Here is an 18,269-nt window from a genome sequence, read left to right as displayed (position 1 = left end):
GCTACTTATACAGCATTTACACTGTATTAGGTATTATAAATAACCTAGAGATTACTTAAAGTATACCGGAAGGTGTGCATAGGTTATATGCAAATACTATGCCATTTTATGTAAAGAACTTCAAGGATCAGGAGATTTTGGTATTCATGGGGGCCCCTGGAACCAATCTCCTATGGATACCAAGAGACAACTGTACACCACTGCCTGCCTTGTTCAGATACCTGCAGCCTCGACGGTAATCACAACTTCTGGTTGAGAGCAGGGAGCAGTGCTCAATCTAAATATAGCAGCCAATAAAACAAGGACTAAAAACAATGATCACTGGCACTTTGCTCTAGCAATGAGGGACTGGGTGAAAATAAGGATGTGAAGGTGTTCTAGATTCTTCAACAGACATCAGCAGATAGGAAACATTATATTGTAACAACTGATGTTAAGTAAATAAGAATATAAACCTGACTTGCAGGTATATATGAAGTGATTATAAATTTCCCTTAAAAGTTGACTATAAATGGCCTCCTGATTATACCAGCACTATCTAACAGAACTTTTCCACGATGAAGAATTCTGGTGAGTGGACTAGAACTGCAGAATGCCATATTCCTATTCCTATACCTTAATATGGTAGCCACTAGTAACATACTGCTCTTAAGCATCTGAAATGTAGCTAGTATGAATGAAGAACTGAATTTTAAATTTTACTTAATTTAAATAAACTAGCACAAATAGCTAGTAGCTATTATACTGAATAATGCAGATCTATACCATTGTTATTATCTAATATTGTTAAGGAAACAATAACGAATTGTAGATAATAAAAAAAAAAAAAAATCAAGAGGGGATGAACTTTGTCGTTAGTTTCCCTAGCAGCTACCACATAGTAGGCACTCAATAAATATATGTTGAATGAACTAATGAGTTAATTAGTGATTTCAGAGGCAACTGAAATACATTTAGTAGTTATATATCAGTAGTACCCATAGAAGAATAAAATTCTACCAACGAATATTGTGGAAACAATTATATCATGTGAAAATTATGCTGGATATGATATACTGCTCTTAACAATTATTTTTACAATGCTTTTAAAATATTTTACTGAGGTCTAATAACAAAGAAAACAACTTTTGAGAACCTGTCAATTATTCTTCTACATCAGTCAACTTACCAACAAGTCAAAAACCTCATTGACATCTTTCCCCCGAATTTCAATTCCGTTAATCTCCAGAACTTCATCTCCTTCATGTAACAGACCACTTTTTTCTGCAGCCCCTCCTTTTACTATCCGACTAATGATGACAGAATCCATTTCATTACGAACAGTAGCACCCTAAAAAAATTCAATATCTAACTTTAAAATAAAAATGGATTTTTTTTGTTAAACATTTCCTCATTTTTAAATTCTGTTTTTTTTCTATTCAACAATACTAGCCTTCAGTTATGCTTAGAAAAAAATTCACTTACACAGCTAGAGTAATCATGGCAATTTGGTTTGACAGCTGACCATTTCCCCTACATTTTTTGCTTCAGAAGTATTCTGTTTGTTAAAATTCTAAAATCAGACTTTTGAAGCGCACAACAGCATAAAAATGTACTTGGCTCAAAAACAATGTGAAAGCCTATAATCAAATTTGTTCTCCTCATGCTGGAAGCTATTCAAATGGTTATACTATAAGCATAATTAGTGAACTGGACATAACTATGAAAGTATTTTTAAATTCAAAATAATGATGCAGGGATGAATACTAATCTGGTAAATTTTTAAAATGCTAAATACTATAGCTGTGTCCAATTCACATAAAAACGTATTAAACATTAATATTTATTACACAAATTAGAAGCACAGCTGAAATAGATACACTCAAAAAATGGAAATATGAAATACAGAAAAAAGCTTGAAAGGGGATAGTCTGTAACACTCTTCTCCTGAACTTTTATTTTAAAATTCTGTCATAATTTAAAAATTTAAAATTTTTCCAATTTCTTTTTTCTGGAGGTGGAAAAAACCTAGTTACATAAACTGCCCTTTAATAAAATGCAGTCCTTATTACATGTACCACATTATACAAGACATAATTTGAGACCTCAGGATTCAAGAATATTTCTCTAAAATTAAAGAAAATTAAGGCAATGATAGTATACTAAGAAAGAGCAAAAAGTTTTATATATAAAAACTATAAAATATTAACATTAAACAATGCATACTTCTGTATATATAAAGTATATAACTGTAATGAATGAAAAGATCAGAATTTCTAATTTCTTGTTTTTTTTTAAAAAGCTGGGAGAATAATGAAGCAGATTAATGGCCCTTCGCAAGCTATTTTCATCAAATTATGGGTGAGAAAAGATGATGAACAACTTTTTCTCAACTGAATAAGGAGTATGAACAACAACATAAAAATAATTCTAAAAACTTAACATGAAAAAAGAAAAACTAGCAGAAATGTAAAGCGTCTTCAACTGTGTGTCACACAGAAGATCTCTGTGCAGAAAGGATATCCTATCAGAGATGCGGAACACTTACCAATGGAATATCTCGAGCCTTTTCTATACGAACTATTTTTACAGTTTCTCCTCCATATTGGCCAATGCTTTCATAAACTCTCTCATCTGTAATGGGCTCCAGCTGCATTTCCTGCTCAGCAACCTTATCATGGGCCAGCAAAAGTGCCTGTTTCAAAGAAACCCACAGCACTTCAAAGTAAAAGCATGATTTTATTTCTGTAGAGAGATTTGGAACCTACTCACATACATATTCTGCTCATTAAATCTTTTGTGTGTGCTATAATTATATATTCAGATCTGTTTCCAAACTTTCCAATTGAAGTACAGATGTAACCCTGTATCTTTGATAGCTAATAACTAAAGATGTATTAAGTATTACAGGGAGTACTCTGGGATGGGGTTGAAAGTCTAAAATTAAACTTATTAAACTATATAAAAACAAAATCACTTTAAGGGCCCAACACCATAGATGATTAAAATTTATGGAAAATATAACCAAAAAAAGGAAGGAATCTGTAAAGAATAAGAAGTTGTTTCAAAAATAATGTGGATAATTTTAAATGTGAAAATAATTATTTTTAAGTGAGAGTTATAAATAAGCAAAACAGGCTATATAATATTTGAGGTCTCTTTTAGCCCTAAGAAACTCTAACTCAAAGTGATTTTGAATGCTGGAAAAACCGCATATATAATACTCTGCCCATTTTGTACCTGAATATGTGGAGCATTCAGCAAAGCAGTTAATTCTTGCCCTTCCTTCTGATGGAGTGGCTTCAAAACAGTTTGCACCTACGAACGAAACAAAGGTTATTCTTCCTAGGTTACAGAAAATATCACCAGCATCCATACAGGTATTTTTTTTTTTTTTGAAAGTACGATTTTAAATTGTAAAAACTACTTGTAAGAAAAAAAGCACTAAAGAGAATTATAATTTAAAAATGTATTTTTTCTCATAGTTTTCAATCTTGTTATCATGATTAACAAAAGCATTCTTTATTTATGCCTATGAACAAGATAGTTTCTTCTTGAAAATTTCTGCAAACATACTATAAAATAGACTAATAATGGTAACTTAAGGGAAAAACTGCTCTCATGGTTATGTTGCTGGGGGGAGGGCATAGCTCAGTGGTAGAGTGAGTGCTTAGCATGCCTGAGGTCCTGGGTTCAATCCCCATAACCTCCACTAAAATCAATCAATCAATAAAAGTTATATTGCTATTTTATAGTTTTTAAATCATATTTTATATAACTACATTTTAAGTTAGAGATGACATTTTAAAGAGCTACAGACTAACAAGATAAATTTATATGACAATAATGGAACAACCACCATAGTATAGTGAATTACATTAAAAAATTTCCCAAAGTCAAACAATTCTTGCACTCCTACGATAAACTCCACTTGATTATGATGAACTGTTTTTTGCCTTTGTTTCCTCATCTGCAGAATGGCATCTATTATGTAAAGTTCTAGAAGATTAAGATAATCCACATAAACTGCTTAACATAGTACCTAGCACACAGTAATTCATATTTTGTTTGTTAGAACATAGACGTTATTCATATTTTTAATATATTAATATTCATAAACTGGATTGGCTTCTACTTGGTGAGTATAGTCATGTACACTAGACTACTGTTTTTAGTATCTAGGTTATATTATCCTAATACAATGAGTTGGGAAACAGTCTACATTTATATGCTAAAACAATTTATTTAACATAAGAATTATATGTTCCTTAATGTTTTGATAAAGTTTGTACATAAAATCATCAGGGCCTGGTAGGTATTTTAGGGGTGGATGCCTCACTTCAACTTTATCCATAGTTACTACTTTTTTGGGCTATCTTTTTTGAGGTCACTTCTGGCAGTTTTGTATTTTCTTACAAAAATCACCCACATGGCAGCATTTTCACATTTAGTGACATAAAGCTGTAATTATGTTGTAATTCTTTACTCTCCTGTGTCTGCATTCATGCTTCTTTTTTCTTTCCTAATGTTATTAGTATTTTTTTCATCTACTTGTCAAAGATTTCTCTATATTCTTTTGCTTTTCAAAATATCAGCTTATAATCTAAAATCTATTGTTCTTTCCATTTAAATAATTTAATTCCTTTCTTCTGCTTTATTTCCCTTTTCAATTTCTAATCAGTTGAACTATATGTTTAGTTCATTTATTATCATTAAATATTTTCAGTATTTTCTTCTACCATAAATATTTAAAGGTACAGATCTGCTCTGTGGACTATTTTTCCCCAAAGATTATTCTATGTATGTTCTCACTGTCAATAACTCTGAATTTGTTCCTTTTTATATTTCCTAACTCAAATACAAAAAAGGGCACTTTGCAACAATGCAGATTAACAAAACCAAAACTATCACCATGAATGAAAACATATAAGTAAATTAATATACAGTAGAATTTTTTATAAAAGTAAATCAAGACAAAAACAGGCATCCAGCAATTTTCTAATACCTCTTATAGCTATTACATTTTTTTTTAGTATTTAATTCCCCTATCAAACCTAAGAGATGATAATTTGGGGAGTAACTAATTTGACCACAACAAGCAGATCAAAACAATGACAATATCAAAACTAGCCTGGCCTTTGGTTTTGGTACTTAGAAAAACATGTTTCTAAATGTAAAGTTCTACATGTAAAAAACGAGGGCACAGAAATTATCTTTTCCTTCAAGAATTCAATTAAAGTTTTACTAATGAACAAGTGCAGTAATCCAAAACTGTGAATAATTAAATGCTAATTATAAAAATTGGATTAAAAAATACATATCAAATTTAGGTTAAAATGAAATTTATAGTCCCGGATCATATATCTTTTTTTTTTGATAGCTGGAGAAAGTAATTCTGAGTCAGAAAGAAAATTTTGGATTAAAAATGTACCAAGATGTACAAAATATACCAAGTCAACTCAATAATTTTATGTACTTTTTTCCCCTATTTTTCCTTTTAACTCAGTTCCTAAACATGTCTGAGAAATATTTCCTCATAAAGAAATTTTGACTTTTGTTAAGTGTTTCCTTCCTCTATTAATCCAGTCATTGCCTACTTTAGTGTCAACATACAGTATCAGCTACTTCTACAAAGGCTTAAGGAATTAAAATGCTATTCTTATATCATGCTGGCTCATTTCCACTGTGTTATAAAAATGTTCTAATCTTTTTAAAAAGAAAATACTCTCTCCTGATCTTGTACTCTTACTCTTCTCTAGCTGAAATACTTTCTATTTTCCTTCAAAAGGTTTTAAACTAATTTTTAAAATTACAGAAATGGTATACTAAATGTGAAAAAATCAAAAAATAGTCCAAAAGAAAGAAATAAAAGTCATCATAATCCCCAAACCTAGAGATAATCATTTGGTATTTATCTTCCTGTATTCTTACACTTGTTTTTACCAAAATATCCACCATGAAATATATACCTGACAGAAGGATTTTTATCTAGAATACATTAAGAACCCTTACAATTCAATAAAGCTAACACTATGATTTCTAAAATAGGAAAAAGATGTGACAAAATATTTTACAAAAGAAGACAGGGAAAGAGCTTATGAAAAAAATGCCCAACATACGGAAATGCAAACTAAAAACAAGATACCATTCCACACCTGCTAGAACAGTAAAAAGGAAACAACTCAAGTATCTATCAGTAGGGGAGTGGGTAAACAAACTATAGGATATTCATACAGTGGAATACTACTCAACATGAAGTTCAAACTATTGATATATGCAACACATAGATGAATTTGAAAAACATTATACTGAACCAAACAAGTCAGACATAAAGGACTACATATTATCTTATTCCATTTATATAAAATGTCCAGAAAAGGCAAATTTGGGAAACCAGAAAACAGATCAGCAGATGTCTAGGGCCTGGGGAGTAAGGACTGGTTACTGTCTGTAAAGGAGATTAAGACAACTTTACGGAGCTATGGATGTTTCTATCACTTGATTGTGGTGGTAGATTACACACGTGTATACATGTGTCAAAATGTAGTGAACTATACAATAAAGCATCTCCATTCTAAGTATATGTAAATTATATCTCGACAGAACTGGATTACCCAAAATAATATACCCATGACCTCAAAACTATGAGAAAATTTCTGTGTATATGCTTTACCTCTCATTTTTACCAAAATGAGATCATGCTACTCACACTGTTTTACAGCAGCATTTCAATCTGATACTCATTATTAAAATATTTTATTTTTCTATATCATTAAATATCCTTTTCAACCTTAAAACAGAAGTATAACCATTCTAGTTTTCATTGGCTGTCTCTCACTTACAGCATCAAGTCCAAGCTCCTTATTAGCATTATCCTTAGCATCACCTGATTCTTGCCTCTTTTCCAGCCCTATCTCCTGGCATTCCTCACACCTTAACCTTCCTGGTCCAGCCATAAACTGCTTGATCCCTACATACACCATGCTTGTCTCCCCATGAAAACTATGATTACACTAGCTGTCCCATGTACTTAAACTGCCTTTTCAATTTATTGATATTAACATGAACCCATAAATCTGAACACATTCGATTTAAAATTGTTGGTGTGACTGTATCTCCACTAGACTGAGCTCAGTGAAGATGGAACTGTATCTTACTCAATTTTGTATTTGGCTACTGGAAGAATGTGTAGCAAACAGCACTCAATGTTTGATGAATTCAGTACAAGGAGTAACAGGCAGGAAGTCATACTGGATATCTCCTTTTCCTTTATTCTCCGCAAAGGGAAATCTGTCTTATTAATTTTCTAGTTAAATACTTTTTCACTTCATGTTCAACTGCTATTCAAAATCTTACATCTAGACAATGACAATAGGCTCCATACTCTGAGCTGAACTCCATTCTTGATGCCACACACTCCCCACACTATCAGAATACTACTTTAACTTGGAAGCCTGTTCATATCAAATTCTTATTTAAAATTCTTCAGTAGCGCTGCAACCACTTAGAGAATAAATTTTTTGCTTTAAGCTTTTTAGAGTGACTTGTATATTAAATTTGAGAAACACATTTAACATCTAAACAAGAAAATTACCTATCTACCACACAGAAATAGCCTTGTTAATAATTTATAATTTCTTCCAAATCTCTTACATGCGTATCCGTTTGCATGTATGCAAATTATATCCATATTTTAACAGGCATCATGCTGAATGTCATATGAATCAAGGTTTTTGTTTTTCAAAGTAACTAATTCAACCTACTCACATTTTCCTGGTTCCCCTACAACTTTACATTTCATTACTTTTTCCTGTTTAATTGTACTAGCTAGTATCTCCAGAAATATGCTGAATACTAGCAGTGACAGTCTTCATCTTATTCTGTCTTATTCCAGGCTTTAGAAAGCAATGTGTTGGGTGTTTCATCATTAAGTGAGATGCTTCCTATTGGTTTCTGATATTATTCTTTATGAAGTTAACAAAATGTATGTGGTTTTCTAAGAGCTTTCATCATCAAGGGAACAGTATTAAATTTTTTTCAGATGTCTTTTCTGTATCAAGTTGATCATATAGTTTTCTCCTTCCATCTATTCACGTAAATTAATTATTTTTAAATGTTTACCAACGTGGATCCATCATAAACAAATTTAAACTTATTAATATGGCTTATCTGGCCTTCAGGATCTGGACTCTACCTTAAAAATCATATCCTACCTTTTACACATTGTTCAAAAAATATGCCAGGCTTTTTCAGTCACGACCATCTTTGTACCTTTTGTCAGTGGAAAGGCTTTTCCTCTTTCCTGGGCTTCCAGGTATATTCCCAATCATCCTTCAAGACTTAGCATATTAAATCCTTTTGTTTCTTCCTTTCTCCCATCACTATTCCCCTGCCCCTCCCTGAATTAAGCACATCTCATGGTGCTCCTGGTATCTTTCTCATACTGCCATCACAGTACTTCTCATTAGATTGTAATTGTTTACTCATTGTCCTTCCACAGTGATAGTCTAACTCAATTTTCACTGGTTGATGGGCATCTGGGTTGTTTCCAGTTTCTAACAATTATCTGGCTGCAATGTATACTTATGCTTAAGCCTTTATATGGATATGTTTTCATTTCTCTCAAGTACATACCCAGACATAGAATTACTGGGTCATAGATATAGGTACGTTAGCTTTATTAGACATTACCAAACATTTTCCAAAGTGGTAGTATCAATTTATACTTTACCAGTAATATGAGTTTTAGTTCCTCCATACTTTCACCAACATTTGATACTACCAGTCTTTTAAAAATATTTTTCATCATTCTGGTGTCTATGCAGTGTTATCTTGTTTTATTTTTAATCTGCATTTCTCTGTTGGCTAAAGATGCTGAATACCTTTTCATACTTATTGGCCATCTGGATTTCCTCTTTTCATGAAGTCTTTGCCCATTTTTAAAAAACTGAGTAATCCTTTTTTATTTCTTATAAAATTTTGTCATATATATTTTATACACATATACACCTCAATATTTCAAAATCAAATGATCAAACACCATTTCCTAGTCTGTTGACTTGCATTTTTACTGAATAAGCAAAAGTTCATTAAATGAAACGCAAGTTCTCCACCTTTTCTTGATAAAAGCACTTTAATGACCCAAAAACTTGTTTTGCATTTATTAATGAATATTCTAGATTGTCAAAGATATAACCTGGATCTAAATATTTGAAAATTTCAAAGGTTGTATTATCTATTATATGATATTTGATGTTTAACTGATATTTTAAGCTATAAAAACAAAGAACACTTCTAATGTTTTAAAACATTCTTTCACCAAATTTCTTAAGGTTTTTTTTTACTTAATCCAATTAAATTTCCATTTAAAAATAATACAACTGAAGCATGAGGTAATTTCTTCCTTTAAATACTGTATATGAAAATAGGTAGAATTATGAATGCTAAAAAGCAAAACATTAGGCAATGGGCACACGAGTAGCCTAGTTAGTCTTATCCCAGTCACAAGACCTCACCTGGCCTCAATATTCAGAAACAGAAAACATAAGGGTTGAATTAGGTGGTTGCTAAGCTTTTTCCTGCTGTAAAATAAAGGCAATGAGTACATTTAACCTTCTGAATTTTGTTATCAGATTTAACATTCTTTGATGAGTTCCAAGTACATCTTTTTTTCACATGCTATGCACTGTAAGTCAGAGCTGCCACACAGTTATGCAGGCACAACTCCAGGGAAGTCATTCACACTGCAGCACAACCATACATTGTTGCCCTTTTCGGGTTTGTCATTTTGCACTTATTTTAAGACCAGTCTCTTATTTTAAGACCAATGACACTAAGCACCTACATATTCCATCACCACCAAAGCAACAGAATTCTCAAGCACTACTGAAGGATGTGAAAGTAAACTTAACAGAAAATCTTGATACGGTGCTTTTAAAATTGTGAACCATGTGAATACGTTAGCTATCCTAAAACTAACATTCAGAACTGATGTTTTAAAGTCCTTTTTAACCATTTCCTTCTTTCTCAAAGCATTACTCTTTAAGCCACTTCTAGTTCTTTGCCTCTCAATTCCTAAAAACCTTCAAAGCTATGCTGCCTCTTTTTCCTTTCTTTTCACCCATTCTGTTGTGTGTCATTTTCTTCTAACGGAGCAATTTAAATCTCTTTTGCTTATATAATTCTTTTTTCCACCTACTGCCCTAGCCAGCTGGACAAAACTTCTCCCTAAATGGGAAGAGAAGGATTACAATTATTACAATCCTACATAATAAATGTTACACTATATTTGTGAATAAATAAAATCAAAGTATTGTCAGTTATTTCAATCTTTATAAAGAATTTTCAGAAAACCCATTTAAACTGTAAGTAAAACTACAGGGATATAATTTATTAATGAAATATTTTACACATATAATTTTGCATACAAAATTTGCATATATAATGCAATATATAGTGTGTATAATAAAAAGCACAAATAGGTTTCAATTTGTCTTTTAAACTAGTGGATGGAAAATTTCCTTTCTACAAACAGGTCCTTAAGTCACACTCTCTTATCCTGCATAACATAAGACTTCTCTCATCCACTCCTGCACACTGGATCTTTGCCTATTTATAGGTATCTAAACGAAGACAATACATTCTGTGCTAATCTGAAGGGCCTCCTAAACTATTTTACATTTTTACATGCCTGTAGCTCTGGAAGTCCCACCCTTGCTCCAGCCCATTTTCTGTTTTGTCTCTGGGTTCAATGAAATAGATTTACTTGATGGGCTTCTAGAATTACTAGCTTTTAATACCAAAATAACTTAAAATCTTGTAACAATGACACAATGTCCACCCCCCCAAAATAGGAGATGGCTTAATTATACCCTTTTAAAACTTTTAATTTAAAAGATGTTTGCAGAACACATTAAACACTGAACATCAACAAGCAGCAGAAACTAGAACTTAAACATCTGCATGTTAACATCGGAAACTCTCACTGTAGATTAAAATTTAATTATTTTTGACCTTCTATGTATGGTTTCTATAGAGGAAAAACTTCAAAATACCTACAAGTAACAAATCTTAGAAGTTATATATTTTTGACATCTTATTATCAGATATAATTTAATCTCATCAGTATTCATTTACCTCAGTTTATAATACATAATGTTTAATATAAAACTATCCTGGAAGTATTCAAGATTTGTTTCCCCTTTAGTAATTCAGACAAACATTTCTCTTACTATGTAAACATGTAGTTGTATATACAAAACTGATGCTCTTTTCATGAAAACAGAGCCCTAACTCTGAACTAAGTATATATCTTTCCAGGATAAAATTCACGTAAGCAAATTTTTCCCAACACAAAAAATAATTAACATGTAACCAGCAGTAATTAATTCTAACAAGCCTTATAGTCACATCAGTATTTTCCAAGAATACTGCTTTACTATCACTAACAATTATCGTGTAGATGTCAATGAGATGTTCAGAATACATACCTCTTGTGCAAGATCTTGTGCATTGGAGATAAGAGGAAACGGAGGACTGGCCTTGTTCATGTGTACTGTGACAGCGTTGTGTATCTTAAATGCATTCTGGAAATCTTTATTTTGTACAAGTTGTAAAAGCAGTGAAATATCCTCCTGGCTCTGAGAATCTACCAAAGTATGCTGGATATGCTTAAGTGAAGAAAACAAGTCTTCCACTTCTAGTAGGAGAAAGAAAAGGTATCCAAAAATTAATTTTCTGTCTCAATTCCACATGTGTTTTAAGATAAAATTTCTTGAACCAATAACAATTTAAGTTTTGAATAAAACCAAAACTTGCACATATTTTTGAGTGTCAAATCATTGTCATTTACTGATTAAGTTAACTTTAAAAAAATTACACAACAGAAAAAAATAACATTAAGTGTTTTAACTATAAAATACGTATCACTATAAAAATAAAAGAGGAAGAATACATAAATGAACAAAGAAATTTAAAACCACTAACAGTCCCATCACTTAGAAACAACTTAAAAAAATCTTACAGTATTTTCTTTTTTCATTTAACAGTATAACTATCATAATAGTTGGAAATTGTTTTCTAAATTTTTCCATCTGTCTGTTAATTATATTTGTGGTACCTTTACTGTAGAATTTTGACTGTTAACGTGTTAAGAATGATCCACACACAAAAAAAAGCATGATTCACCTTTTCCTGTGTGATTTCTTTTACTGTTTTTATACTTATAAACTCCTTCCCCTAGGTCATTAAATGTTTTACCTACATTTCTTCTATCTTCTTATTATTCCCTACCTGCAAGCTCCTTATATCTAGTTCAAATTCCTTGTCCTGCAGTTTGATTTATTTCCTCTTACCTGATGTTCAGTAAAAATTGTAAGCTTCCATCATCTCCTCCAACATTTCATAAAACACTTAAATCTTGATTATTTATGTTAAAAGAGAGGGCATATTATTGAAAAGTAAGGAAAATCACTTACATTTAGCTTTGGGATACAATTAATCAGTTAAATACAATCATACACAGAAGTCTACAAAACCACCCCCTGAACTCTCTCCTCTCCCCTCTAGCCCTCTCCTGGCAGCCTAAAATATAAAAGAATCAAGACTCTAGACAACAGAAAGCAATCACCAACAGTTCCTCTGAAAATTCTCTCTCCAAACACCCAAGACTCTGGAGAATTTTTTTGGCCGTAAGGATAAACAACTGAATTACTCAAGGAAGCTGAGGAATCTCCATCTCTGGAGATCTTTCAAAGCAATGGAGATAACTATCTACCCTGGATTAGCTTTGCTTAGTTTTACTTATTGCTATCGTTTACCCCACATGGAAACAGTTTCTAGACATCTGTTCTAGTATTCTAGATTCTTCCATTTCATTGTTTAAATAATACCAATCATTTAAACCTATCAGAAATTTTTAGATTTCAACCAACTTCATGACTTTTTTCTGAAACTTTTCAAGATGTCTTCTTTTCTCCTTAACTGTACAGTCAAATTTAATATTCAGATGAGAAAATTAGTAATATTGAGCATGAGGAAATTATACAGTTTCCAGTATATTTATCCACAGAATTAAAAGTAAAAGTAAAAGCTCATTTAGGAAATCTTTGCTTAAGTAGGGACAGTCTTTCCTTTTTCTTTCTTTCTTTTTAAATTTAAGGACATAAAATTCAGATCTCTGCACGTTGGTTTTCAGTGGACTAGGCTGAAATTCACTTATTAAAAATAATCAGAAGCTCATGAAAGATCCTGAACAGTAATTAACCATTAACAAATTGGGTTACAAATTAAAAAGAAATACTAGACAAATATACAAGCAAAGATAGCTGAGAGAGATGGCAGAACAAAAAATCTTAGCCCTAAATATAAGACAACAGAAAAATATTGCAGTGACTGCTAATCAATCAAGTACAAAAACTTCACGATTGTTCTCTGGATGAAACTGAAAGGAGTTTGGTGAGTGAGAAAAAGACTAAAATTTGGAGTCAGAATACCTGGGTCCTAGTTATGGCTTGGGTCACTTATTAGCTGCATTATGTCTCTGGACCTGCCTATAAAATGAGTGGGTAGTATTTCTCAAACTTTTGTTAGTGATCCATTAAAAATATATTTTTTATTTCTCAACCCAGTATACACATATCTATTTGAAATAAAAGATTTATGAATACTTATGTGCAATATACTTTAATATCTTCTATTTTATTCCAATTCTTAAAAAAATTACTGGTTGAGAGGATGGCTAAAATGAAAAAGATACATAATAATAAGTAGAAAGCAAGGATGTAAAGAACTCCCACACACTGCTGGTGAGAAGGTAAAACTGTGCAGGTACTGTGAAAGATACAGCAGTTCCTCAATAAGTTAAAACACAGAATTGTCACATGATCCAGTAATTCCACTCACAGGTAAATACCCGTGAAAGCAGATGTTTAAATGAAAACTTACACATGAATGTTTGTAACAGCACTATTCAGAGGAATGGATAAACAGACAAAAAAAGTGGTATTTCCATACAGAGGAATATTATTCAGTCATAAAAAGGAATGAAATACTGATTCACACTACAACACAGATGAATCCTGAAAACATTATGCTATATGAAAAGAAACCAGTCACCAAAGGCCACATATTGCATGATTCAGTTAGAGGAAATGTCCCGAATAAACAAATCCACAGACAGAAAATAGATTAGGGTGGCCAGCAGTTAGGGGGAGGAGAGAACAGGGAGTGAATGCTAATTGGTCCAGAGTTTCTTTTTGGAGTAATGAAAACACTCTATATAATGATGATGGCTGCACAATCTCGTGAATATACTAAGAACTCATGAACTGTACATTTTAAAAGAGTGGATTTTATGGTATGTGAATTATACCTTAATAAAAATGTTATTTTAAAAAATAAAGTAAAAAATTACTGGTTAAGATCCACAAACTAAGTTCATGGACCAGAAAGTCAGATGATCTATCTGGTAGCTTCTAGTTCTCACAAAAGTTAAATTTTAGTCAAACCTACAATGTGCAACATGCTTCTATACATGTTTTCACTTGGTCCTCAAGAAGATTCTGAAACTGAAGGTCAAAAAATTAAGTAACTTGTCAAAGGTCAACAGTAAGTGAAGGTTAAAAGTATTTAAACTCTACCATCTGACTCCAGGCATCCCTGCACTTTCCAAAATGCAATGATTTCTGAACATACAATGATGCAAGTCTTTGAAAGGGTGGAAAAGTTAAAACCTATTAATACTTAACAGTTGCAATGAAGTTTTGACACATGTGTCAAAGACTAAATGGTACAGGCATTAATTATTTTTCAGGGGAATTAGGCATATTTAATAACCAAACATTACATGGCTATATAAATATTCTTTTAATCTTTATTTTATGTTTGTTCTAATTTTAGCAGCCTGAACAAATCAGAAAATTGTCAAATGGGCCTAACACTTTAAACATTAAATCTAGTACCAATGTCTAACCATTTTATTTCTAGAAAAAAAAAGTCCCTCTATGGCTAACAAAGTTTGGAAATATCTATAGCAGTTGAGGAAAAATTTAATAGCAAGCATAATTAACAATTAACTTCTCAGAAGTAGTATGCACTCAAAGTTTATTGGCACTGGAATTTTGTTTGTTGGCTTTAAATAAACTTTATCTTAAAAGCCAATCTCTCATCACAATCCAGCAAAAGTCCAGTATATCCCACGGTCAATCAAAAGTCAAATAACGTCAGTAAGAAATGTGTAAGAAAAATTTTACTTTATAACATCAAATACAAGAATACTCTTGACTTAACAGTTTGAATATTCAGGCAAAAAATATGCAGATACATAGTATTATTAATAGTATGAAAATAGTTTATTCATCCTAGTTTTCTTCCCCTTCGTGTGTCTTTATTTTTTCTTAACACTGATAGCAACTTGTGGAAATTAGAAAGTCCCTAATTACAAATTTCAAGGATCCTCTTACTAGGCACATAACAGATAGCTCACCGTGTGTGTGTGCTTGCCTTTCCTAAGGTCTCTCCAAAACCTTGACAATCATATAGTCACATATACGATAGACAGCAGTGTTTCCTAGTTTATTTTCTTTAAATATTTTGTCTATTATATTTACTTGTCCACAACCCTGGCTCAAAATTACTTATCTGTGACTACAAAAATCAACAAAACAGTGAAATCTACCATCTAAAGATATCTGAAGATAATCTTACTGTACCTCATCCTACTCTAATTTGCAACTGCTCTTTTCTCAGGACTTTTCTCACAAGGCAGTTTGCTTTGCTTATGAAAGGGAACGAGACAATGATATTTGTAGCAAAACAAATTTTAATAACTCATGCTATTCTAAGGAAAGCCTTCATAATATACCAAAATTCTTATAATTTATACCACTAATATTAATTATTCATTTGAGATATTAAGTTCCCACACATTATTTTCTAATTTTCAGTAAGATTCTGACTGCTTTTAAATAAGAAAATTCATTTCATCCTTTTTGAATACATTCTATCAATTCCATCCCTACATTTTTATTATTATACAGTGCCAAATTTATAAATACTTTCACTAAAAGCCACCACCCAGACAGACAATAAAAGTATCTAATGTTTCCAATCATAGTTTCAATTCTTTAAGGAATATTTTCTCTACTCACAGATAAATGATGATGTGTCATTTGGAAACTGAAGTCTCCCTCTCAAAGAAATAAATCAGTTGTCCCATCCTTCCCTTATTTAAAACAAGGTTGCTGTTTTTGGCTGTGAAAAAGGCTGAGAAGTTGTCTTTTGGCATGTGTGTATTAATCAAAATACTGGCAGGGAGACTCATACAACTTTAAGGGAGTACTGCTGTAGGTTGATGTGTTAGCAAATTATAAATAGGAAAAAAATGTCTGGTAAAAAGCCACTACACTTCATCTTAAAATGAAAACTTAAAACTGAGTATGTCGAAAACTGAAGATTTGACTGACAAGAACAACTCTGTAACTTTCCATGTTTCCTACAATTAGCACATTTGTGTTGAATGTATTAAGATTAAACCATTTATTTCTCAAAATAGGAAATATTATCCTATCCAAAAAATGACTTACAAATATCTAGTACTACATCTCAAATTACTTTAAAATATGTAATTGTCTATTAGATGGACATTTATGCCTAATATAAGTAAAGCAAATACACAAATTCATTAACCTTAAAGAAATGTAAACAGAAAAACAAGACTCAATCCAGACTTGGGCTGGATATATTATAATGTATGGTTTCTCCAATCGCACAGAATATTTACAGAGTATTTTAATAAAAAATAATGAAGTGGTAGGAGATGAAGGCCAGTAAGCAGCAACTGGGAATTAAATCTTTTTATGTTAACAAAACTCTTTGGGAAAAAGTGCATAAAATTCCTTCCCATAAATTTATTTTTAAAAATGTGTAATCTTTCTGTTTTCACTACAATGCCTCTCATCTGAAGGCATTTAGCAGACTTTCTATCACTGAACACATCTATGATTTCTTAAAACACAGAGAAGCATGCACATTGCTTTCTGTCAAGAAATGTGGATCCTTAATAACTGTATAGCAAGAAAAGCAGCAGATGATGTGATGTAGTAGAAACTGCTCTAGACATAGAATACAGAGAGTTAATGAGGAACAGAAATAGTATATATGGTACATTTGGGCAAATTAGAAAAAGATATTCCACTCTTGGTAAACAAAGCTCTGGTCCAGAAAGTGAAGAGCAGGCTAGATGTCAGTCTCCACTCAAATCCTTTGTTTTTTTTTGCAGTATACCAACTGCATATTCAAATCGGGCAAATTCAAACTTGGCTCTAACACTTAGCATGGAGTCTTAAACAGGTGATTTAACTGAGGTTCAGTTTATTTTTATTTTTTATTGAAGTGTAGTTGATTTATAGTGTGTCAGTTTCTTTATCTCCAAAACGGTGATTACAGAGCCCTGTTAACAGAATTACTGTGGATATTACACAGAATGTTGTTTGCTGCAGCCTCTAGTACAGGGCTCAATAAACAAATAAATGGCAAGACAATGACAACAAAACCTCTCTCCTTCCACAGAAAAGTGAAGGGTCTCTCCTTCCACACCTATAAATAATAAACCACCAAGAAATAAAATACTTCATTTGAGTTAGCCTGGTTTTAAGGGAATACAAGTTAATGTATACCCCTAACACTAGTTCAGGGGTCTCTCTTGTGTGTGTGCAAGAAGGGAAGGCAGTAAATTCAACAATGAAGTATTTCAAGTTTGGAAACACTCATTTGACATTAATCTCTCTTGAGGATTCATAATGGCTATTAGCATTTTAAAAGCTGTAAGAAATACTTTAATAAGAAGCTGTTTAACTTATTTAACCTACTGTTTTCAAAATTTATTTGACCATAGAATTCTTTGTTTATATCTATTAATATCTATGGCACTAAATTTTTTGTTTTCTTCACAAAATGAAATTTGAGAATAGTCAGCATAGCAACTGTTGACCATGTTTCATGTGTATTATGCCACAGGAACAGCACCAGTTCTTCTCACTGATAGTCATTAATTAAAGAAAAATCAAATCAATGTTAAGCTACAGATACTGATTTTATTACTATTTTACAAACTTTACAGAAATCAGAAATTTAAAACCTGAAAACTGCTTATCAGTAATTTTGATATAAAAATTTGAGTTTGAAATAAAATATGAATTTCAATGCTTTAATTGCTAGGCCTCATGTAGAAATTTTTAATTCAAAGATTGTATCTAAAAATCACTTTGCAGTGACTGAACACTTAGGCTACA

At 31.8% G+C, this 18,269-nt stretch overlaps 1 protein-coding gene across 2 annotated transcripts in view; it reads right to left on the bottom strand.

The window, feature by feature from the left end:
• PALS1 (protein associated with LIN7 1, MAGUK p55 family member) overlaps nt 1-18,269 on the bottom strand; it is a 78,468-nt gene that overhangs the window by 27,736 nt on the left and 32,463 nt on the right. For both annotated transcript variants that reach the window (XM_031453896.2, XM_031453897.2), the window contains exons 4-7: nt 11,469-11,677; nt 3,220-3,297; nt 2,528-2,674; nt 1,169-1,330 (exon numbers count right to left, since the gene is read on the bottom strand). In XM_031453896.2, coding sequence (XP_031309756.1) covers nt 1,169-1,330; nt 2,528-2,674; nt 3,220-3,297; nt 11,469-11,677 — 596 coding nt within the window. The remainder of the gene's footprint in view (nt 1-1,168; nt 1,331-2,527; nt 2,675-3,219; nt 3,298-11,468; nt 11,678-18,269) is intronic.

Source organism: Camelus dromedarius, chromosome 5 (assembly GCF_036321535.1).
Source record: "Camelus dromedarius isolate mCamDro1 chromosome 5, mCamDro1.pat, whole genome shotgun sequence".
Classification (NCBI taxonomy): Eukaryota; Metazoa; Chordata; class Mammalia; order Artiodactyla; family Camelidae; genus Camelus; species Camelus dromedarius.
The sequence above is the reverse complement of the archived record's forward strand: the minus strand, read 5'-3'. Positions and strand labels throughout refer to the sequence as shown.